Source organism: Micromonas commoda, chromosome 7 (assembly GCF_000090985.2).
Source record: "Micromonas commoda chromosome 7, complete sequence".
Classification (NCBI taxonomy): Eukaryota; Viridiplantae; Chlorophyta; class Mamiellophyceae; order Mamiellales; family Mamiellaceae; genus Micromonas; species Micromonas commoda.
Genome location: NC_013044.1, coordinates 541616 through 563640, shown reverse-complemented (window position 1 = coordinate 563640; position 22025 = coordinate 541616). Strand labels below are relative to the sequence as shown.

The 22025-nt window shown below is 66.6% G+C and overlaps 12 protein-coding genes across 12 annotated transcripts; 4 read left to right on the top strand and 8 right to left on the bottom strand.

Moving 5' to 3' along the window:
* Positions 1–379: 379 nt before the first annotated feature.
* On the top strand, positions 380–1260 carry MICPUN_50956 (predicted protein; the record flags this gene model as incomplete). Its single annotated transcript, XM_002503861.1, has 1 exon — positions 380–1260. The coding sequence occupies one exon, from the start codon at positions 380–382 to the stop codon at positions 1112–1114; it is 735 nt and encodes a 244-aa protein (XP_002503907.1). The 3' UTR covers positions 1115–1260.
* Positions 1217–2160, bottom strand: MICPUN_108591 (predicted protein). The gene has a single exon (XM_002503515.1). The coding sequence runs from the start codon at positions 2052–2054 to the stop codon at positions 1293–1295; it is 762 nt and encodes a 253-aa protein (XP_002503561.1). The 5' UTR covers positions 2055–2160; the 3' UTR covers positions 1217–1292.
* A 253-nt stretch (positions 2161–2413) lies between these two features.
* MICPUN_59992 (predicted protein) lies at positions 2414–3379 on the bottom strand (the record flags this gene model as incomplete). Its single annotated transcript, XM_002503514.1, has 1 exon — positions 2414–3379. The coding sequence occupies one exon, from the start codon at positions 3377–3379 to the stop codon at positions 2414–2416; it is 966 nt and encodes a 321-aa protein (XP_002503560.1).
* Positions 3380–3564: 185 nt separating this feature from the next.
* On the bottom strand, positions 3565–4769 carry MICPUN_108590 (predicted protein). The gene has a single exon (XM_002503513.1). It carries the CDS (start codon positions 4738–4740, stop codon positions 3613–3615), a length of 1128 nt encoding a protein of 375 aa, XP_002503559.1. The 5' UTR covers positions 4741–4769; the 3' UTR covers positions 3565–3612.
* A 142-nt stretch (positions 4770–4911) lies between these two features.
* Positions 4912–6773, top strand: MICPUN_59990 (predicted protein; the record flags this gene model as incomplete). Its single annotated transcript, XM_002503860.1, has 3 exons — positions 4912–5059; positions 5139–6654; positions 6746–6773. 3 exons carry the CDS (start codon positions 4912–4914, stop codon positions 6771–6773), a joined length of 1692 nt encoding a protein of 563 aa, XP_002503906.1.
* A 123-nt stretch (positions 6774–6896) lies between these two features.
* Positions 6897–8807, bottom strand: MICPUN_59989 (predicted protein; the record flags this gene model as incomplete). The annotated part of the gene is made up of 1 exon (XM_002503512.1): positions 6897–8807. The coding sequence occupies one exon, from the start codon at positions 8805–8807 to the stop codon at positions 6897–6899; it is 1911 nt and encodes a 636-aa protein (XP_002503558.1).
* Positions 8808–9103: 296 nt separating this feature from the next.
* MICPUN_50952 (predicted protein) lies at positions 9104–9537 on the top strand (the record flags this gene model as incomplete). Its single annotated transcript, XM_002503859.1, has 1 exon — positions 9104–9537. The coding sequence occupies one exon, from the start codon at positions 9104–9106 to the stop codon at positions 9407–9409; it is 306 nt and encodes a 101-aa protein (XP_002503905.1). The 3' UTR covers positions 9410–9537.
* Positions 9538–10828: 1291 nt separating this feature from the next.
* MICPUN_68019 (predicted protein) lies at positions 10829–11854 on the bottom strand (the record flags this gene model as incomplete). Its single annotated transcript, XM_002503511.1, has 1 exon — positions 10829–11854. A coding segment is annotated over one exon (1026 nt), but the record flags the coding sequence as incomplete, so codon positions are not given.
* A 217-nt stretch (positions 11855–12071) lies between these two features.
* MICPUN_59986 (predicted protein) lies at positions 12072–15836 on the bottom strand (the record flags this gene model as incomplete). The annotated part of the gene is made up of 1 exon (XM_002503510.1): positions 12072–15836. The coding sequence occupies one exon, from the start codon at positions 15834–15836 to the stop codon at positions 12072–12074; it is 3765 nt and encodes a 1254-aa protein (XP_002503556.1).
* A 597-nt stretch (positions 15837–16433) lies between these two features.
* On the top strand, positions 16434–19136 carry MICPUN_101430 (predicted protein; the record flags this gene model as incomplete). The annotated part of the gene is made up of 1 exon (XM_002503858.1): positions 16434–19136. One exon carries the CDS (start codon positions 16434–16436, stop codon positions 19134–19136), a length of 2703 nt encoding a protein of 900 aa, XP_002503904.1.
* Positions 19137–19251: 115 nt separating this feature from the next.
* On the bottom strand, positions 19252–19614 carry MICPUN_59984 (predicted protein; the record flags this gene model as incomplete). The annotated part of the gene is made up of 1 exon (XM_002503509.1): positions 19252–19614. One exon carries the CDS (start codon positions 19612–19614, stop codon positions 19252–19254), a length of 363 nt encoding a protein of 120 aa, XP_002503555.1.
* Positions 19615–19821: 207 nt separating this feature from the next.
* MICPUN_108589 (mitochondrial carrier family) lies at positions 19822–21572 on the bottom strand. Its single transcript, XM_002503508.1, has 2 exons — positions 21363–21572; positions 19822–21037 (listed from the first exon to the last, which is right to left on the bottom strand). Exons 1-2 carry the CDS (start codon positions 21507–21509, stop codon positions 20192–20194), a joined length of 993 nt encoding a protein of 330 aa, XP_002503554.1. The 5' UTR covers positions 21510–21572; the 3' UTR covers positions 19822–20191.
* Positions 21573–22025: the final 453 nt, after the last annotated feature.

Here is a 22025-nt window from a genome sequence, read left to right as displayed (position 1 = left end):
GGTGCGCGCAACGACATTTTCCAAAACCGCCGCTCCGCCGAACCGAACCCGACCCCAAACCCGCCAAACCCGTCTCACCCCACGCTAACCCCTATTACCCGCTATTTACCCCTCACGCCGCTGTTCCCACAAAATCTAATCCGCACCCACCGTACCATTCGACAAACGAGCAGGCACCCTCACCGGCGTCTTCGTGCTCACCGGCCTCGGCATCGGCGCGTGCGCCGGCGTCGTCGCATCCGGCGCGCGAACCGGCGGCGTCATCCGATCCGCGGGCATCGGCGCCGTCGCGGGCGCCGCGGCTTCGGTGCACATCCTCGACCTCGGCCGCCTCTTACTCCGCGGGCAGTCCATCGCGGGGGCGCAGGACGAACGCGCGATGCGTCAGACCCGCGTGGACGAGGTGAACCCGAGGGTGGGCGGCCGAGCGGCTCGGGTGCGAACGGCGCTGCGGGCCAGGGCGGCGGCGCATCACCCGAACGCGCACATCTCGTCCGCGGTGCGGTCCATCGAGCGGGCGCTGCTCGGCGGGGACGTGGAGCTCGTGCTGAACCAGCTGTTGACGGGCATGGTGGAGTCGCCGAACAGCGTCCACACCGGGGTCATCGACCCCTCCACCGGGGGATTCAACTCCCTCTCGCACTCGTCGTCCAGAGCTGATTTAGGGGCGTCCTCAGACCCCGGGGGGAACCCTGTCGAGCAATCCTCCTCGGCTCCTCACCTCCACCAGCTCCTCGAGGCGATCCTGGTGCAGGCGAACGTGGACGACATGTCCTACGAGGAGCTGCTGGACAGGTTCGGACCGGGGATAGAGGGACCCGCCGCCGCGCCCGCGTCCGCCGTACGAGCCGTGCCCAGACGTCGACTCACCGGCAAGGACGTGGAGGCGCTCGTCCGCAATGAAACTCGATCCACCGAGCGCGCGTGTTGCGTGTGCCTCGAGGACTACGGCAAAGGGGATACCGTGAAGACCCTGCCGAGATGCGGCCACCGCTTCCACGCGCACTGCATCGACAGGTGGCTGCTGTGCAGGAACGCGTGCCCGGTGTGCAGGGTCGGGTTGGAGGTGCCCGTCACGGAGGGGCCGCCGGGACCGGCGGCGGCGGCGGCGTGACGAGACGGGAAACTCTCGAGCGGGAGTGAAGGAGTGGATACGTGGCGGCGCGATGGAGGTGGCCGCGATGGAACGGGTCTATTCCACGACGCGTGTACCAACGACGACGAATTAACGTTTGTAATCCAATTTCACCGCGACTAATTATGAAAATCCCCACCGTGCCCGAACCGAACGTCTAGTCGGCGTCCATGGCGTCGTCGTCCTCCAGCGCGCGCTTAGCCGCCGCGATGGCCTCGTCGGCGATGTCCTTGGGCACCTTCTTGAACTCCCCGCCGCTGTCGTCGCAGATCCACGCCAGTTCGCACTCGTAGTCCTTGTCCTTCTCGTCGTGCGTCGTGACGATGATCCTCGCCGCCTCCTTGACCGCCTCTAAACAGGACATCTCCCCGAGCTTGAGCTTCTCGACCTCGTTCTTCGCCGCCTGTCGCCCCTTGCCGATCGCCATCCCGTGGTACCTCTGGCACTCGCCGCTGGGCTCCAGGAGGTACAGCTCGTACTTGCCCGTCGCCGGGTCCCGAACCGCGAGGAGCACGGCGGCGCCAAAGGGGCGCACGGACCAGTAGAGGGTGAACATGTGCAGGTAGTTGGCCATCCTGTCGGCGAGGATCTTGGAGGGGATCTTATCGCCGTAGAAGGACTTGTAGTTGGCGCACTCGGACCTGGCGCGGGACATGATCTGTCGCGCGTCCGGGGCGAGACCGGCGCCCGCCATGCCCGCGTGGCGATCGACGGGCGCGATCCTGCGGTTGGAGCCCGGCACCAGCATCTTGAAGGGGAGGAGCTTCTCCACGCCGAGCACGACGCCGTCGCTGCACTTGATGCCCAGCGCCAAGCCGCCGTTATCCACGGCCTTACAAGCGTAGTCCACCTGGAACACCTTCCCGTCGGGGGAGTAGGTGGTGGTGGACAGGTCGTAGCCTGTGCCTATGCCCGACATCGGATCAACTTAGGGTTGTGGATCTGAACGGAGCGATCTCGGCGGGGGCGACGCGAAAACGGAGCGCACGCCGACCTTGGGGTCCGAGACGCGACTACTTCGATCACGATTACGATGCCGACGTCCGGTCGACCGCGTGCGCCGCGCTCGCTTGATGTGGCGGCCGCCGACGAGACCGGCCCGCCCATCGCAAACTTTCAAATCGGGACTCATCATCAGGAGCCCAGTCTGGCAGTCTCGCAGTCTGGCGGACCCAAATGCCAACTGCTGGCCAACGGCGCACGCCAAGGAAAACGAGTCGCCAACCAAGCACTATTTTCGTGACTGTTTACTCGCGCGCCGACGGATGCCGCTATTCGCTATTCAGCCTTCACGCCGACTCGTCCGCCGCGCACACGCCACCAACCGCGGACCGTCTCCCACGTCGACGCGATCGCGCCCAACACACGCCCGCCGTGCACCATGACTCGCTCCCAAACCCACACGCCGCCGACGACCCGGTACAAGTCGGTCATTCCCGCCAACGCGTTCCACACGACGGCGGAGGTACCGGGCGCCCACCGTTGCTCCTCCGCCCAACGCCCTCGCGGGTGGCACCCGAGCTTCTCCCAGAACCCCCTCCTCGCCCCCGGCGCGTCGTCGTCCGTCGCCAGGAACACCACCTCTTTAAGAAACTTCGCGCTCTTCCACCCGTACAGGGAAGGGAACACCAGCCGCGGACCCCCGTGTTCCTCGCGCAGCATCTCGCCGCTTTCCCCGTGCACCACCGCGAGGAAGCCGTCGTGCACGTCCCGCCTCTGCACCGTGGTGTCGTATCCGTCCGCGGAGCGCTGGTAGATCCTGCGCCAACCCGGTCGCGGAGCGAAGGCGGGATCGTTTTCTTTGCCATCGTCGTCTTTAGACAACGCGTCGACGACGGCGGAGAACGGCACGCCGCGGAAGCACAGACCGAGCGTGGACCAGCCGGTGACGCAGTGCCAATCGCACGGCGGCATGCGCACCCAGTCCCCGCCCGCGACGGCCTTGATCTGCCGCAGGGTCAGGTCCCGCGAACCGGCGCCGTCGGGACCGAGCCCGGTGAACGAGATGCGATGGTCGTCGCCCGCGCTCCAGGGGTCGTAAGTTGCCCTCGAGGGCCTGTTGCCGAGGTCGAGCACCACCCACTTCTTGACGACGTGGTTCCCCGGCGCGGGACTGTTCCCCCGGCGCGAGCCCGTGCCGTCCCGACGCTTGGCGAGCTCCATCAGCCGACGCTTCTTCGCAACCTCGGCGCTGACGTTCGGGTCGTCGAGATCGATGGCCGGGCGGTCCGCTGACGACGCCATCGCGCCCGGTGGGAAGTCGACGATCGATCCGCGGGATGACACGGTCGCGCGGGGGGAGTGACGTATCGCCGACGGGCACGTGCGAAGCGCGGGTGGCTGTGTCAAGCCGGGCTCCACGTCCAACTCGGACGCGAACATTCCCAGAGTTTTTCCCACTCGACGGCACACGCGAACACGCAGCAGCTCACGAAAACTGAATAATTGAAACCTCCGCCCCGCCGCCGGGACCCCTCTCAGATGGGGTACTCGAACCCCGTGCTCTCCTCCAGCACCCTCCACAGTCTCTCCCTCTCCTCCTTGGTGTCCTCGCCGGGCCTCTGCCTCACCGTCCGGTTCACGTGATACGCGCCGTGCGACTTGACCTCGTCCCTGTATTTGGCGTCGGTGAGGAGCTCGAATTGGTCATTCGCGTCGAAAGTCTCGACGCCGCACGGACCCCACCCCGCGAGGAGCATCTTTGTGTTGACCGTCCCCGGGTCGCACGTCATCGTCAGCACCGAACCCAGCCCCCTCGCCCCGGCAGTCGCCAGCTCCGTGCACCCGGTTTTCATCGCGAAGTAGTCGTGATCGCCGAGCTCGTCGTAGGAGCTGAGCTCCACCGCGCGGCTGATGCGCTCGTGGAGCTCAAACGAGAAGAGCTTCATCATCGTCTTGCTGTGGCAGTACGCCTCGTGGGACGTGAACTTTTGTTCGGCGTTGATGTTGTCGAAGTTGACGTGCGGGAGCTGCGAGATGGACGCGACGTTGAGGATTCGGACGTCCTCGTCGTGTTTCGATTCGTCGTCGCTCGAAGCCGTGGTGGCCAGACGTGGTAACAACATCCCGGTGAGCAGGTAAGGCGCTAAGACGTTCACCTGGAACGTGCGCTCGAACCCGTCGTCGGTGACGTGCCGGCTCGGTTCGAAGACGCCGGCGTTGTTGTCCAGGAGGTGAAGCCTCGGGTGGTTGTCGAGGACGTCCCTCGCGAGCGCGCGGACGTCGTCTAGGGAATCGAAGTCTCGCACGTACGCGCCCACGACGCCCCCCTTGCCGAACTTGTCGAGGAAGGAGCGCGACTCGTTGACGCGGTCCACCGCGTTGCGGACACGCGAGGCGCTCCTGCCGTGGACGATGACGCCGTACCCGGCGGCGCTGAGCATGCAAGCGGTGTGGAAGCCGATTCCGTCCGTGGCGCCGGTGACGAGCGCGATGCGACGTTGATCGTCATCGGCAGCGGCCAACGACCTCCAGGAGACTTGGGATTTGACATCGACCGATAGGTGCCTACCCTTCGCGCCGCCCGGTCGCCCCGTCTCCTTCGACCCGCCGCGCCCGGTGACGAGTCCGCGTAGGCCCGTGGATATAGACGCGATGAAAGGCATCGCGAGCGTCTCGTCGGCTCGCGTGGGCGCCCGACTCTGGCGCTCGAGGGATATATTCGGCGTCCGCAGAATATCCAAACGAGATCTTCAACAGCGTGCCGAGGAAGAAACTTCTCGTCCTGCTTCGGGCCCCTCGGAGGTGCCGACGGGACACAACCCTGTGGCCCGGGCATGGATCACCAACGGAACGCGTCGATCGCGAGCGCGATGAGCGGCGCCGGTAGCGACTTCCTCTCCGCCGAGGACGACGAGCCGGTGACCCTGGAGGGATCCCCCGTTCCCCTCGCGTCCCCGCGGGGCGAGGTGGTGCGATTGAAAGGTTCGTGTTGAGCGACGTTTTGAACGAAAACCGAAAAGAGCTTAACACCCGCCCCTCCTCGTCCCCGATCTACCCGCAGACCTGCTCCAGGAGAGGGACGAGCACATCGAGAGGCTCAAGACGCAGCTGAAGGAGACGGTCGACAAGGGCGAATCGTTCAGGGCCAAGCTTCACGCGGCCATCAAGAAGGGCAAGTCGATCGAGGCTGAGAGAAACGAGCTGCGCGCTCGTCTGGAGCAATCGCCCGCGGGGTCCGTGTCCGGTGACGCCCCGGGGCCGGGAAGCGATCCCCCGTCCACCCCGACCGCGTCCATCGAGGAGCTCGACGCCCTCAGAAAGGAGCTCGACGACGCCAAGAAGGCCGCCGCGTCCGCCGAGAAGAAGCTCGCGGTGATGAGAGCCATGAGCGAGGCCGACTCTAAGAAAAACGGCGACGCCGCCGTCGAACTCGACAGCCTCCGCGAGCGATGCGCGGAGGCGGAGGCGAACCTTGACAAGGCTCAAAAAGAGCTCGACGCCACCGCCGAGGAGCTCGACGCCTCGCGACGATTGTGCGAGACCAAAACCGTCGCCGCGGAGCGCCTGGACGAGGCGCTCCGCGAGGCGACGAAGAAGGCTGAGGCGAAACAGAAGCGGACAGAAGCGGCGGAGGCGACGCGAGCCGGCGACGCCGAGCGACGCGCCGCGAGCGCCGAGGGCGAGCTCGCATCCCTTCGCGTCGAGCTGTCGAAGGTTCGCGCGGCCGCGGCGTCGCGAAAAGAGGAGTTGGAGGCGCTAAGGCGGGAGCTGGCGGAGCTCGCCGACGCGTCAGCCGACGAGTTACAAATCGCGGACGACGCGAGATCAAAAGCGGAGACGGAGCGCGACGAGGCTTTGGACCGATTAAAAACGGCGGAGTCGGTCAAGGCGCAGGCGGAGGTCCGAACGGCCGAGGCGGAGGAACGCGCGGACGCGGCGGAGGCGGAGGCGGAGCGGCTGCTCGAGGAATCGGAGGAGCGCGGCTGTCGATTCACCATGGTGCAGTCGCAGTACGCTAAAAAGGAGGAGGAACTCTCGGCGGAGGTGGAGCGACTGAGGAGGGAATCGGCGACCCGACCTCCGGCTGACGAGGAGACGGCCGGGCTGAGGGAATCACTCGACGGGCTGAGGGAATCGCTGGCGCGCGCGGAGCGGGCCGCGGAGGAGGCCGAGGCGAGAGCGGAGAAAGCGGAGGCCGAGGCGAGAGCGCAGAAAGCGGAGAAAGCGGAGGCGAAGAATCGCGAAGAACTGGGGACGGCGGAGGCGGACGAGGCCGGGAACGAGGCGCACGTCGCGAGGGTGGGCGAGCTCGAGCGCATCGTCGAAAGTCTCAGGCGGGAGCTCGGCGACGCCAGGGAGGAGATCGCGCGGGCCGAACGAGCCTCCGAACGAGCGGCTGAAGACTCGGATAAAAACGCCGAGGGATCGCGGCCGCCCGCGCCGGGATCGAACGACGAATCCGTCCTTTTCAAGCGCGTCGAGTCCGCGGAGGCCCTCGCCAAGCGTCTCAGGGTCACCGTCGAGTCTCTCGAGAGGGATAACAAGAGCCTGCAGTGGCAGATATCCATGAGCGCGGGGTCACCGGCGCCGGGGAAATCTCCATCAACGACGCCGCTTCGGGGTACATCCTCGGCGGGTTACATCGCGGGCGACGGGCTGCTCGCGCAGCTCGCGGGCGGGCGGCGACGGAACCTGAAGAGGAACCTGATCTTTTCCTACCTCGCGCTGATACACGTCGTGCTGTTCGTTGAGATCTCGCGGGGATGCCCGTCGGCGTGAGACGTCTTGAATTTCAGAAATTCTCTAATTTTAAAATGTGTCAGTCGCTCTCGGACTCGTCCCAATCCTTCATCTTGGGCTTCTCCTTCTTCCCCTTCTTCTCCTTCTTACTCTTCTTACTCTTCTTGTGCGACGAGCCCTTCTTCTTACGCCGGCCGGACCCGTCGCTGTCGCTGTCACCGGAGAACGTAACCCCGTTCAACCCCGCAAACTCCTTCTCCAACGCGTCGGCGTCGTCGCCGACGGCTTCGTACTCGTCACCGCCACCCGCGGGCGACCCGAAGGAGGCGGCGATGGTGCTCGGGTCGAGGTCCATGGAACTCGCGGGGTTCGAGCCGAGGATGTGCACGTTCGTCGGCGCGGCGCTCTTACCGCTTCCGAAGAACGGGTCGTCCTTGCTGGGTAAGGGCAAGGGATCGTCGTCCGACTCGTCGCTCTCGGGATTCGGTCCGTCGTCCTCGGAGCTGTCGTCGTCGTCTGACCGCCACCGAACCTGAACCTTGGAGCCGTCACCACCGCCGTCGCTGTCCCAGTCCCTTCTTCGAGGGCTGTCGCTGTCTTCGTCGGAAGATGAATCGCCGCTTTTACCGCCTTTCCTCGGCGTGTCGCCCTCGAAGAAGTCGTCCATCTCCTCGCCCCCCCGCACATCCGGGGTTAACGAGTTCGGCGCGCCGTCGTCGTCGTCGTCAATCTCCCGCCCGCCAAACGCCGCCGCCGCCGCGCCGCCCCGACCGGTGAGGTGCGAGAACTGAGGCGCCACCTTCTCCACGGGTTCGTCCACGTAGTGACCCTTCTTCTCCTTGGGGCCCAGACCGATCGCCTTGGCGACGTTGCCGACGCTGGCGACTGATTTAACGTTTTCGGCAATCTGCGCGGGCGTCAGGTTCGCCACCGCGGTCACCCCGGTCACGGCCGCCCCGATCGCGGCGCCGCCGATCAGCAACGGCGCCTCGCCCAGCGTCGTGTTGCTCAGCTTTTCCCACGTGATCGCCGCCTCTTTCGCAGTGGGGGGCGCGGCGTGACTCTGCCGCGCCGGGGGCTGACCCGGAGTGCCCGCGCTAGCCGCCTCGCCCAGCGCGTTACTCACGTTACTCCCGCCGGTCGCGGCGTCGATCTTGCGCTCGTACGCGTCGTAGCTGTTGCCCCGCACCGTCTTCATCGCCTCCTGAGCCTGCACGATGGCGTGCGTGTTGAGCTGCATGGCCTGCTCTAAGCTGGCGCGCTTGAGGCACAGGAAAGGGATGTGCAGGAACGTGGACAGCGCCTGCAGGCCGTAGCAGTTCAAGAGCGACGCCTCCATGACGAACGGCCGGAAAGGCCGCTTACCGAACGAGTACTCCATGTCCGCCTCCACCTCCTCGAGGCGGATCAGGCGCTTGGACGCCGGGTAGTCCCTGAAGTTCAGGACGACGCACGTGGGGATGTGCTCGGGCACCGTCGCGAGCTCGCGCTGCACGTACTCGTACGTCCACTTCTTCGAGGGGTCGATGAGGAAGATGGCCGCGTGGCACCCGTGGTACACGTCCACCATCGTCGCGTCCAGCGGGAACGTGTGCCTCCCCTCCGCCGTCTCGTCGACGTTGTGCGCGAGCGTGAGCGATTCCGATATCGCGCGCTTCGACGCCTTGTCGATGACGTCCCAGACCTCAAGCATGATGTTGTCCTCGGGATTGGACCGCGCCTGCCACTGGACGTGAGCGGTGCGGATCTCCGGCGTCGGGTTGTAGTCGGGTTGGAACGTGCCCCCGCGGAGCCTGCGCAGCAGCGTGGACTTGCCCGTGGAGGAATCGCCGCGCAGGACGATCTTGAAGTTGAACTTGCCCCCCCTGGCGAACTTTCGGCGCATCTCCTGGTCCATCTTCGCGATCCCCCGCTCCCGGAGCTGCTCCTCGGTGAGTCCCGCGCTCGTACCCGCGGCACCGGCGGCGGGCGTGGACATGTCGGCCCCCATGGCGGGTGCGCCGGGGTGTTTCAGGTGCCGATAATTCTGGCCTTTCGGGAAAGAAGCCAGGCCGCGGGGTTTCCGAGAGCCAAACAATTGTTCGAGTCGAGTCGACGCGTTCGCACTTCAGCCGGGCACTCGCTCTCGAGACACGGACCGGAGCTCCGCGGTCTCGCACGACACCCCGCGCGTATCGCACGCGCGTCTGCACCGCACGCTAGTCCAAGCTAGCTCAGTCGCACCCGAGGAATCGGGCCGGCAGCCAACAGATCGGAGGAGCAAGAGAGAATAATTAAGACGGGAAGATGGCGCGTGGCCTGAGCCGCGAGCAGTCCAAGGAGAAGAACCTCAAGAAGCAGCAGAACGCGGCGAAGGGTAACACCGAGAACCTCACCCCCGCGCAGAGGGCCGAGCGCGACAAGGCCGCGATGGCCGCCAAGAAGGCCGCCAAGGACGCGGCGAAGGCTGAGCTCGCCCAGTCGGCGGACGGCGCCGCACAACTCGCAGCGGAGGAGAAGCGCAAGGCGGAGCAGCGCGCCAGGCAGAAGGAGGGCAGCTTCGCGGCGAAGAACCCCCTGCTGGCCAAGCAGCTCAAGAAGACGGGCAAGTGACGAGAACGCGACGCGTCGCGGGAACGAAGTGTCGCATCCCACCGCGGACGATTGCCTAGCTAGCTCACGCGACGTCGACGGATCAGATTTCTCCTCCTGATTGAAACCAATCGGTTTGCTGCTACGTAGTGTTCACGGGTTCGCCCCGAACCTCTCGAGGCGACGGCGCCTGATCGCCTCCGCCTCGGAGTCGGTGTCCGTCGCGGGGACGATCTCGCCCTCCTCCTCCACCGGCGCAGCCTCGGCCATCCCATCCTCCGTCGGCGCCGCCGCCTCGACCGTCTCGTCCCGCTCCGGCCCGATCGCCTCCCCCGACCCCTCCGTCTTCTCCGGCGCCGGCGACTCCGCGTCGGCGACCACCCCAACGCCGCCGCCGTCGCGCAAACTCTGGGCGGACAGCTGCGCCTGCAGCGACGCCACCTGTGCCTCCAGCATCGCCACCTGCGCGCGGATCGCCGCCGCCCTCGCGACGTCCTGCGGCGAAGAAGAAGAAGAAGAAGGGACCGCCGCCGAGGAAAAAGTCGCCCCCGCCGTCGTCGGCGTCTCGATCCGAACGCCGCCGCCAGCTGTGCCGCCGGTCCCGTCCGCGGCGGGGGTGGGGGGGAACCCGAGGCCGGCGATCTGACCCGCGAGGTGCGGCGGCGGCGCCAGCAGACCCAGCGGGGACATGCCGAAGAGCGCGAGCTGCGCCTGCGCCGAGGCGGCGGCGATGGCGGCGGCTGTGGCGGATGCAATCTGGTGCGCCTGAGCCGGGGTGAGCGGCGCTCCCGCCTCGGGAGGGACCCCAACGCCGGCCACCGAGTCCGTCCCGCCGCTCGCCGGCGGCGTCAGGGGCGGGGGGAAGTAGTACGGCGACGCGCCCGGCGACGGCCACTGGTACGGGCTCGTCGGGAACCCGGGTGGCGCGGGGGCGGGGGCGGGGGCGCCGAGCTGCGCCGCCGCCGCCTGTTGCGCCGCCGCCGTCGCGGCTGCCGTCGCCGCCGCCGTCGCGTGCGCCTGGGCCTGCGCCTGGGCCTGAGCCTGGGCCTGGGCCTGCGCCTGGGCCTGAGCCTGGGCCTGCGCCTGCGCCTGGGCCTGAATCTGAGCGTTGGCCTGAGCCTGAATCTGAGCCGCCTCCGGGTCGAAGCGATTCCTATTTGGGGGAACCTGCGCCACCGGGGGCGGGTTCGTTCCCCGGCGCGCCGCCTCCAGCGCCTCCGCGGTGGCGCGCTGCACCGCGGCGATGGCCTCCTGCCTCCTCGCGACGCCGCCGGCGGCTCCCGCGCCGCCTTGGGGTTCCTCCCCTCCCCTCGCCGCGCCCGGGGGCGGATCCGTCGGGTCGGCGGCGGCGTTCGCCTGGCGCGGTCCAAACAGTTCGTTCATGAGCTGCGCCTGCACCTCCCTCTCCCTCGCGTCCCTTCGCGTCGGCTCCGCGTTGAGGTCCTCCGGCTCCACCGGCGCCCTGCACGTGGGGCACGCCTGCTGCCGCTCCATCCACGTCCGCAGGCACCTCAGGTGGAAGATGTGACCGCACGGCAGCTTCTTCGGCCTCGCGCCCCCCGGGGCGTCCACCGACATGTCGTCCCTGCAGATGATGCACGAGTCGTCCAACGCTTCGAGCTCCTCCGTCGTTGCGTCGGGGAACCGCTCGTTCAGGTTGGCGGTCACCCTCCTGTACTGGATGAACGCCTTGACCCGCCGGTTGAAGTTCCTGAACGTCATGTAGAGGTCCCTGACCAGGTGGATGGGCAAGCCGTAGTACGCGAAGATGATGATGAAGAAGCAAAAGTAGACGAAGAGGTGGAGCAGGTCGGTGACGAGCTCCAGGTAGAACACGTACGTCCCCTTCTCGTCCCACCGACCCTCTCTCCACGTGTCGATCGCGAATATGAGGTACTTGCACGAGGTGGCCACCACCCTGGACGCGAGGATGATGTACTCAAAGCCGAAGAGCAAGAGGACGGACGGACCGACCCTGAGCGTCTCGGTGACCGCGTACTGCAGCATCGTGAGGTCCAGGGCGAGCAAACACGCGGCGAGGGTGCACACGCGCAGGTGCGCCAGCCGCGTGGTGCTCGGCGACGTCTCCACGTACTCCACGCGGTCCGAGCAGAGCCAGTGGAAGATCTTGACAAAGAGAAGCGTGACGAACATCACCACGAACTTCATGTTGAACTCCTCCCGGAATATGGTCATCGCCAGGCAGGTCTCCATGATGGCGTCCTTACTCCGCTCGTACAGCCGCTCCACTTCCGCCTCCCGCAGCTGCCCGAGGAAGATGGACTTGAGCAGGTGACCCAGGCACAGGGTCAGCGCGAACATCAGGTTACCCATGACAACCACGCTCAGCTTGCTGGTGGAGAGGTACAGCATCGCTGGAAAGTACTGCTCCCGAGTCTTGAGCGCGTGGTACACCAGGCCCGCCGCCACGGCGAAGGAGCCGACGACGTACCTGGTGAGGGTCATCGTGCCCTGAACCCAACCGTCGGCGCCCTTCGGACTGATCGCGCGGCCCCGAGGTAAATTTTGACGTACACCCAGCCAATCACAGCGTCGCAAGGCCGGAAAGTGACGTTTCCGAGGCGGACGACGGGACGATTTTTTGTCGTCTGGCGAACTTTGAAGGTACTACAGAGCCACGAAGGTGGCAGACTGGAGTGATGATATAATACACGTCTACTGGCTAGAACACCGCGTTGACGACGATGGTCTTCTGACCCGCCAGGCTGTACCTGTGGTCAGCCGTGGGCGAACCGACGGTGGCGCCCGGACACAGCTGTTCCCCCGCGAGGTTCGTCGACGGCGCGCACGCCCCGGCGTCCCTGCTCGTCGGCGGCAGCTTCAGCCCCGCGGGTTTGTTATCCGCGATCCTCCTCACGTGCGACATGGATACACACGTCGCGCCGTCCATCTCCGCGCACCCAACCTCCAGCGAAGTCTGACGCACGTACTGGAGCGCCGCGGTGCTATCCCCGCGCCGGGGGACGTACCTAAAGTTGAGCACGTTTGGCGCGTCGTAATCCGTCTGATACAGAAACGACGTAGGAAACTTCTCATCGCCAAAGGTACCCGTCGTGCTGTCTTCGTTGGCATCCCCGGCGGTGGCGCCGTCCAACGTGGCGAGCACGAGCTTGATGGACGTGCACACCCTCATGCGCAGCCCCGGGTACTGCTCGGGCGCCGACCACTTGTCGTCGTCTTCGCCGCACGACGCGAGCACGGGTTCCGAGAAGGAAACCTTCACGTCGACGATGTCGGGGGTGCCAAAGTTGATGGCGGCACCCGCGCGGACGCCGTAGCCGTCGTTGTACCCGTATATCCCCGGCGGCGCGTCCGTGGTGACGTTGGTGACGTACGCGCGGCCGACGGTGATGTCCTTGTTGAACGAGAGCGACTGGACAAATCCGCTCGAACCCTTCATCTTGTCCCCCGGCGTGGGCAGCTTGAGATCCGCGTCGACAAACTTGCACTGGCTTCCGTCGCCCAGGTAGCTGCGCTTGCGTCGCGCGATGGACTTGGTTCGGGTCACCTTGAACTGAGCCTCGTTTCCGTTGTCGCCGCAGAGCTTCGTGGAAGCCGTCGTGCTCGCGGTGTCGAGCTTGATCTGAAACTTGCTCACGTCCGACCCCCACGGAGGCGACGCGTCCCAGATGCTGGCCCAGTCCACCCTGTCGAGCGACGTCCCCGCGTCGAGGGGAAGCGCGTGGACCACGTGCTGACGGTTCATCTCGTGGCGAATGTCAGAGGCGATCGTCGCGTCGCTCACGGCGTCGGCGGCGTCGATACCCTCGAGCTGCACGATGTCGCCGGGCAGCAGCCTGTGCTTGCCGTACACCTCGATCGTCGCGTTGCCCGAGCAGTCGATGGACTTGACCTGGAAGATGTTGGCGCACGCGCGCTTAACCGTCCCGCCGTTGAGATCCAGCGCGTCCTTGCCGGCGTAGTCCAGGTCCACGGAGAGGTGCTCCTGGCCCGACGTGGAGCCGAGCCCAGTCTCGGACTGGTCGTAGGCGTTGTCGGACTGGACGACGTATTCGAAGGCGAGAACGTTGTCCATGTACTGCTCCGTGCGGTCCTCCGCGTACTGGAACTCTTTCCGGGTGTTCACGACGCTCCCGCCCTCCTCGGCGGCGACGGCAAAGGTCGCGCCGCCGCCCGTGTTGCCGATGCCAAACCGGCCCGGCTGACCCGGGAGCTGCTGCGCGTATCTCGTGTGGTCCAACAGCGTGGATTCGGACACCGGGAGCGAGTACCTGGTGTCGTGGGAGAACATGCAAAAGTTCTCGCCGTGCGACGACCTGTCCCCGACGCCGGCCGCGCGGCAGGACGCGCCGATGCTCGCGCGGCCGACGACGGCGAAGCGCGCGTCAAACTCGACGTCACCGTCGCTCAGATCCAACGGAGGAATAAACGTAAACAGGTCGTTCCCGCTCGCGCCCGTGGACGCCACGGATCCGATCGTGTGCTGCTTGTTGAGCAAGTGCGCGTCCTTGCCGGTGACCCCCTGGATGATGACGAGGTCGCCCATCTTGAACGAGTGCACACGGCGGGTCCGGACCTTCGCGTTCGCCGTCTTGGTCACGCCGCTGTACGTGGCGCAGTCGGGAACCGTCGCGGCGGTGACCTCGTCGGTGTCGCCCTGGAACCCGCGCATGGTGCAGCCCCCGTCGTTGACGTGATACACGTCCTCGTACCACGAGTTGGGCTCCATGGGGTTCTTGAGCGGGCTTCGTTCGTTGTTTTTCCAAAACGTCTTCTTCTCGCCAAAGCCGCCGCCGATGAACGTGGCGTACGCGTCAGCCGCGCCAGCCTCGAAGTGGTTCCCGGTGTTCAACAGCAGCCGCGGAATCCCCGTGACCTGCACCGCCTCGTTGAAGGTGACGAAGAAGTAGATCTTATCGCCCTCCTCGTACGACCAGTCGCTCTCGGAGACGAGCGGGTGCGGGTTAGCCGCCGTCGTCGTCTTGAGCTTGGTGACGTACGCGCTGCTCACGTCCCACTTCTTGGACGTGGCGTCGATGCCGGAGATGACCGAGAAGTTGTTCATGTTGGCTCCCACGACGGCAACCTTGAACGCCTTGTTGTTGAGATCCGCGCTGTCCGCCCCGAGGACGCCGCTGAACGTGACATAATCGCCAGCCTTGAGCGAGTGCGTCCCGACGACGTTTACAAACCTCCCGCCGTTTCCGCTGTCGCACAGGGACGCGCCGTTCGAGGGGTACGACGTCGTCTTGAGGCTCGCGCCGGTGCCGCACGTCAAGTAGGACGTCTGGAACTGGTTCCTGTACTGGTAGTTCTGGTACCTTCTGTTGGGCGAGTAAGACGTGACGCCCTTGACGAAGGGCTGGACGTGCGTGCCGACGTTGTCCCTCGTGTCCATCGCCGGGTAGGCGTCGGTGCCCCGCTGCGAGTCGTGCAATCGACCGGGCCAGCCCGACGCCTTGTTGATCCCGACGCGATCGTGCTGATTGATCCCGGCGCGGGGACCGGAGAGGGTACCCTCGCCGCTGCCCCGGCCGAAATTGGCGGGCAGCCGAGAACGCGACGGCCGCTCAACCTTGTTGAACCTGGCCGCCTGCCAGTACCCGCCCGGTCTGGTCACCTGCGTGTTGCCGTGGTCCCGCGCGATGCGAACCTCCGGCCCGCTCCTCTGCTCGCGGTAGCGCTGGGGCATATCCTCGAAGCCCACCCACCGCGTGTTATCGCCAGAGACGGAGAGCGTGAGCAGCGACCGCCGCGCCGCGTCCCTCTCGAGCTGCGCCCTCGCGGCCGCGTCGGCGGCGTACCCCTCGCCGGACTCGTCGAGAAGCATGCGGGCGCGCGGGGCGGGCGCGGGCGCGACGTCGTCCTCCGTCGGGTCCGGATCGGCGACCCGGGCGTGGGCATCCGCCTGCGCATTCGCATTCGCGTCCGCCTCGGCTTTCGCATCCGCCCGCCTCTGCGCCCCTCGTCTGGCGGTCTCCTCCTCCGCGCGCCGGACGTCGTCCGCGCGTTTTTTCTCCAGCTCCTCCAGCCTCTTCGCCGTCCGTCGCGCGGCGGCGTCGGGGTCCTCCTTCGGCGGCGTTTTGGGGGGCGCGGGCTGGGCGGAGGGATCCGCGTTTTTCGCCTCGGCCGCCTTCGTCTTCACGGGCTCGACCTTCTTCGCGGGCGCGGGTTCCGGCTGTTGGACGACGGGTTTCGTCGCCTTTTTCGGCGGGGTATCATCCACGTCCTCCGTGGGCACATCGTCCCGCGCCAGACCCGCCAACTCGTCGACGGCGTCGTCCGCGCTGAGCTCGATCCCCAACCGCTCAGCCTCGTCCAGCAAGGCCTCCAGCCGCTCGAGGTCGTCGGCGTCATCGAGTTCGTCGTGGACCGAGGGGTCCGACTGCGCGGTGGTCAGATGCGCGACCGCGAGGAGCAGTGTCAGCAGCAACAGCAGCTGCAGGGCCGCGAACCTCCACCGCATGGTCGCTCGCGGTCTCGACCAAATGGAGGGTTCCCCTCCGACCGATGTTAGCTTTCCTTTCGTTCGAACGGAACGATCGTCTCAACAACAAGTGCAACTTCACATTTCAGTATTTCAGGGATACCTGCTGGCTTGTGAGTCGGCGTTATCTTTAAGCATAAACATAATCACGTCACGCGTCAAACAGTTAGAGTCCTCATGCGGTTTCCCGATGCGCGCGCGAGATCTTCAGGTTTCGGGAGACGAGGAGGCGCCGAGCGTTGCTGGGCGGAGAGCCACGAAGGTGAGAGCTGGGCGAGTCGCGCCCCTTCCACAATCACGCGCGCCGCGTCGACTCCAGACCGCACGGAGCCGATCGCGCGCGTCCCACCCGATCGACAGGAACCCTCTCGACCCTTCCGGCATGAGGCCTAAGGCGAGGGGCCTCTCAGGTGCGCGCGCGCGTCCCCCCGAACCGATCCCTTCGACGCACCCGAGGTTTGCGAAAACGCGCGCGAGACGTGACCGCAGTCTCGCCTCGCCCCGCCGAACCCCCCGCTCGCCCCGTCGCTGACTCGCCCGTCCGTCCCGCGCGTATCAGGCGTCGTCGCGGACATCATGAAGTCCCCGAAGGTGGCGGAGCTCGAGAGGCGCAAGAAGGAGCAGCAGGCGGGGAGGCGTCGCGCGCGCGGCGAGGGATCCGTCCGCGGCGCAGCGACGACGACGAGGGGCGATCCCACCGCGACGGCGCCCCGAACGAACGTCGCCGTCGTCGTCGACGACGACGACGACCGATCCCCTCGCCCGTCCGAGGACGAGAGCGACGACACGCGCGCCGCCCCCGCGGGTACCAGCGCCCGCGCGGGTACCGCCGCCGCGCCCGCGCCCGCGCTCTCCGACGGCGACGCCTCGGCGCACGAGGGCGGGGGGCGCGTCCGAGCCCGCGGATCCGGGTCCGGGCCCACCGCGTCGTCGACGGACCCGCCAGCTGTGCCCCGGGTTGGAAGGACGACGTCCGAGGGAGGAACGCGAGAGCGCAAACCCCCGGGCCGGTACGCGGCGTACGAGACGGACGCCGCGATACACGGCAGGGCGGTGAGTCACCGACCAGTCACCGGGCGAGGGGCGGCTGGTACGACCCGTGCTCGCCGCGACGCGTCCAGGTCGCGGAGCAGGACGCGATCTCCGGCGCGGCGAGGTCGACCCGGTCGAGTCGCCGAGTTGGAGGGCGCCGACGGGAGGGCAAGGGAAAGGGGGGCACAAACGAGGAGGGCACCATCCAATGAACGCGGACCCGCCCCCCTCGCCGGCCCGCAGTCGCCGCCGAGGACCAGGAGCGAGCAGCGTCGGTCGTGGGGCGCGGGGGGAGCCTCGGCGTCTTTGCCGGGGGGTCCCGGACCCGGACGCGTCGACGTCGACCCGACGCTGCAGTGGCGGAGGGTGGTGCTGTACGGGTACCCGCATGACACGTTCCCGAACAACGTCGAGCGACTCTTCACCAACCACCTGAGGGTCAACGAGCGGGCCGTCGAGCGGCTGCAGCTGATTCGAGGCCGGCGAGGGGACGTCACCGCGTTTGCGCAGTTCGCCACCGAGGGCGACGCGAGGCTGGTCATCGACACGCTCACGAGGAAAGCGGACCGGGGCGCGCCGATCACCTTCCGCGACTGCGCGCTGTCGGCGTCGCACTTGCACGACTGGCCGAGACAAATGGACAGGCCGCGGTGGATCCCGTGCGTCGCCGCGCCGGGGTGGACGCCGGATCCGAGGAACGACGTTAGAAACGGAGCGGAACCCGCGCCAGTCCCCCCTCAACGTAGCGGGTCCCCCCTCAACGCCGTCAACGACCTCGGTCGGTGGGAGAAGTGGGGCCCGAGGTGGTGGGAGTGCCACGTCGACACCCGCGGTCACATGGGCGGCGTCATCGGCAAGTCGGGCGCGACGATCAAGAAGCTGCAGGCGGAGACCGGCGCCAAGATGCGGTTCAACAAGGAGGCTGGCGGCGCCGCCGCGAACGAGGTCGTCGTTTGGTCCAACTCGGAGCACGTCGCCGTCGCGGGCGCGAGAGCCGTGTGCGCGCTCATCGCGGATCTCGTCGAATCCTCCCGGGGTGGCGCCCGCGGTCGACGGGAGTCCCTCGGAACGAGAGGCGCCGCCCGGAAGGCGCACAGCTCCGATCCCGAGGATGGCGAGATCCACGAGGGCGCCGTCGTCCTCGCGCTCGGCGGCGGCGACGACGCGCTCGACTTCACCGACGTCCTCCCGACGACGGCGGCGGCGGATGGGCGGAACCCTCGCGAGTGCGTCGGCAGAAGGCTCCGCGTCTGGTGGCCCGGCGAGGGGCGATACTTCGCGGGGGTGGTCGACCGCTGGGACGAGTCGAGGAAGTTGCACGTCGTTCGGTACGACGACGGCGACGTCGAGGCCGTGGACCTGGCCCGCGAGACGTGGGACTGGGAAAAGGCGGACGAGGACCGCGAGGGCGAGAAGGGGAGGGTCGACGAGTCGCCGCCGCCGCCGCCGCCGAGCGAGCGTCGCGGGGCGGAGAGGACGCCGGACCTGCCGAGGGCGCCCGAGCCCGAGCCCGCGCCGCGAGCCGAGGAGCCCGATGTCGAATCCGAGCCCACCGCGCGGGTTGCCGACCCCAACGCCAAGCAGTTCACGTGCGACGCGTGCGGGAAGGGACCCTACAACGCGAAGGGCATCAAGCTCCACCGCAAGATGTGGTGCAACAAGGAGGGTCCGTTTGTCGGAAAGAAGAAGGGGTCCGAGACGGCCGCGGCGCCCGGCGACGCCAAGAAGCGCCCTCGTTCCGCCTCCGCCGACCGCTTCGGGTTCGTCGACGAGGCTGGGGGCGAGAGGGGCGAGCGGGGAGATGTCCGGGATACGCCAGAACCTGAGGAGCCGGCGATTGGCCCGAGCTTTGACGCCATGCGAACGCAGATCGAGAACGAGTTCGCGACCCGCACCCAGCTCGAGTCCACGCTTCGAGACCTGGATACCGACGCCGAGGCCACGGCGGCTGCGAGAGGCGCGTTCGTCCGGGTGAGGCTCAAGCGCAAGAACGCGCTCGATTCCGGTTACGCGTGCGAGCAGATCGATCGGGTGAGCAGGTACCAGCCGGGGTTGGCGGCTGGCGTGACGCCCGCGAGGGACGAGGGCTGGGAGTGGAAGGTTCACTTCGGATCGGGGAGCAGCGCGGTGCGGTTCCTGAGCAACACGAGGCCCGACCGCGAGGAGACGTTCGGGTGGATGGTGAGGCACTTCGTGAAGGACGGCGCACAGCTGGCGGGGGCGGGTACCAAGCGCGCGAGGACCTGATTCTACCCGAGGGGGATCCGGGGACTCGAGGATTCACCCGACTTTTACGTCACGATACGTCGACGACGATGCTAGCTAGACGACTAATACGACACGATGCGCACGCCGGCGAGTCTCACAAGTCCATGGACAGAGGCTGAAGCCCCAGCCGGGACTCCATCGTAGCGACCCTGCGCTTCAGCACTTTGATGATGCCCGCCTGATTTTGAACCGTCGTGATGAGGTAGGCGAAGAGCGCGAGCGCGATGAACATCCAGAGGTACGACAGGAGCCCTAGCACGCTGCCCCCGCCCCCGTCCTCGTCCACTTTGTCGTCGTCGGGCTCCACCTCGTCGTACTCGTCGTCGAAGTCCGCCTCGTCCACGTCGTCGCGGTCGATGTCGTCGTCGTATTCCACCTCCGCCCCACTCGCGTACTCGCCCGGGTCCGGTGCCCCCATCGGGTCGCGCCCGGATGGGCCCGTGTGCGCACCCTCCATGCCCGGTTCGCCGCCGTTGTCGCGCGATCTCGCGCCTTCTTCTGCCATGACCGCTCCTCCGTCGCTTCCACCGCGGCGCGCCCTCTTAAATTGGGCTCTTCGGTTGAAAGTGACGCATCTCTGCACGGGCGGGCGGTCGCATATACCTTCGTACTATTTTTTCGATGGACAAAGCAGGCTCGACGCTCAGACGGAGCGCCGGCGCTTGAAACAAAATCGTGTGATATTGAGATACTACATGTTGCCCGCCGGCTGCGCGGGGCGGCGGGTCGGTTCGTGCACCGCCCCCGCCCGCCCCGCGCGCCGGCTGAAGAATCCTACGGTTCGTGCGGCGAGTCGCCCGGGTGCCGAGCGTCGAGCGATGACGGCCCTCGCTTTTATGCGCAAAGGGTAACCATCCTCCGTCCCGACGAGCTCGAGCACCTGTGCGACGCCGGTGATACATTGCACAAAAACTTTTTTGCCGCGGGGGCGCCTCCGATGCGCTCCACGTCCCGCGTCATCAATCAAATACATCCCAAGGAGACCGACGCTGGCGCCCGCGCACTCCCATTCGGTTTCCGACCGCCCAACCAGATTACGCGATGAGCGCCTTGATCTCGTCGTACATGATGAGCACGAGCGCGCCGCCGACGCCACGGAGGACGTTGGAGAAGGCACCCTTGAAGAAGGCGCCCGCGCCCTCCTGCGAGTAGATCTTGACGAAAGCGTCGAGGGTGCCGTTGTAGAGCTTCTTGCCTCCGGAGGTCATCATGAGGCGACGGCGAACCGTGTCGAAGGGGTAGGAGAGGACGCCCGCGGCGTTGGTGGCAACCTGCGCGACGACGAACTTGGCGACGATGGAGGAGTCCTTGGTGAGGAGCGCACCCTTGCCGGTATCGTAGAGGCCGAAGTAGGCGCCGCGGTACACGATGATGCCCTGCACGGAGACGCCGAAGCCCTGGTAGAGCGACATGGGGCCCGAGCGCTTGGCAACCTTGGTGAGGCAGTCGATGAGGCCGTTGAACTCGCGGCCCTTGCCGGAGCCGACGTCCGCGGCGAGGCGGGTACGCGCGAAATCGAGAGGGTAGACGATGAGCAGGGAGCCCGCGCCCGCGAGGCCGCCGGAGGCCATGTTCACCGCAAAGAACGGCCAGAAGTCCGTCTTGGGGCTGTAGGAGGGGAACAGCTCCTTGATGGTGTCCTTGAAGGCGAAGTTGAACGCCTGGGTGGGGAAGTAACGGACGATGTTGGCCATGTTACCGCGCCAGAAGGAGCCGAAGCCCTGCTCCGCGGAGACGCGGGTGAAGCAGTTGACGATGCCGGTGTAGCGGGGAACCTCGCCAGACATGATCTTGGGGTTGGCATCCTGGGTCTGGATGAGGAGCTTGACGCGCTCGATGGGGGCGGTCGCGGTCTTGGCGATGGAGCCGGAGACGCCACCCTGTTTCGTTCATCGGGGGTGACGATAGAACGGTCAGTCGATTGGTGAGGGCGAAAGGTCGGGGTTCGGCGCGGTCGGTCGTGCCGATCGGCGCAAGTTTCCCTCGGCGCGTCGGCGGCGACAAAATATCGCACGTGCAGCCCAGCTGTCCGTGGGCCGGATGGGAAAAAATCCGCGCGAAAGCCCTTGCGTGGTGCGCGCGTTTTGCCCCCCGTGACGGCGTTCCCGGCACCGGCAACACGTGCGATGATTGGTGAGGGTATTCATCACGCGATACGTCCATCGAGACCGGGTCGTCCTAGGTCGGTGCGGGCGCATTACTCACCACCGCGAGATCCTTCAGGAACGCAACCATGGAGAACTCCTTCTTAGCGGGAGCCATGAAGTTGGCGGTGACCTGCTGGGTGAAGGTCGCGGGCACGGCGCGAGACATGGGGGTCTCGACGCCGCCCGCGGCGAAAGACCCGGCCATGGTGCTCTTGTAGAAGCTGAGGGGAAGAGACATCTTTTTTGATGCTCGACGCGCTGTACCGTGAACGGTCTACGAACGAAGTGGATGACCATCGGTTCACGGCGCCTTTTTGAGGCTCTGAGCAGCTCAAGGGTCCCTTCTCCGCGTCAATCAGAGATCTTTTAGTCACCCAAACGGCGCGCGTGGGTGAATGCCTATGGCGGTTGGCGAGATATTTAGTCGGTTGATCGATCATTCCCGATGAAACGCGCATACGATTTCGGTCGATCGATTTTTTCAAATCCGCGTCTTCCGATTGGTGGAGCGGTGATACACTGGCACGTGACAAACCGAAAACCGAGGGTTCGGGAACCGGCGAAAAGAGAACCCCGGGTTTTCGGTCGTCGGCATTTGGAACCCGATGCCGATTTCACGTTCTGAAACGCGGGACTCGACGTGAGGGCTTGTTCACAGTCGGGCCGTCTCGGTGGGCGGAGGACGCGGGAGGAGCCGGTGGGGGCTCACCCACCGGACGAG

What these genes read in the sequence shown, in the direction of transcription:
- MICPUN_108589 (XM_002503508.1), bottom strand. Translation starts at nt 21,509, where the DNA reads ATGGCCGGGTCTTTCGCCGCGGGCGGCGTCGAGACCCCCATGTCTCGC. An exon ending in TCCTGAAGGATCTCGCGGTG is followed by an intron (nt 21,038 to 21,362) that starts GTGAGTAATGCG and finishes TGAACGAAACAG; the next exon opens with GGTGGCGTCTCCGGCTCCAT.
- MICPUN_108590 (XM_002503513.1), bottom strand. Translation starts at nt 4,740, where the DNA reads ATGCCTTTCATCGCGTCTATATCCACGGGCCTACGCGGACTCGTCACC.
- MICPUN_108591 (XM_002503515.1), bottom strand. Translation starts at nt 2,054, where the DNA reads ATGTCGGGCATAGGCACAGGCTACGACCTGTCCACCACCACCTACTCC.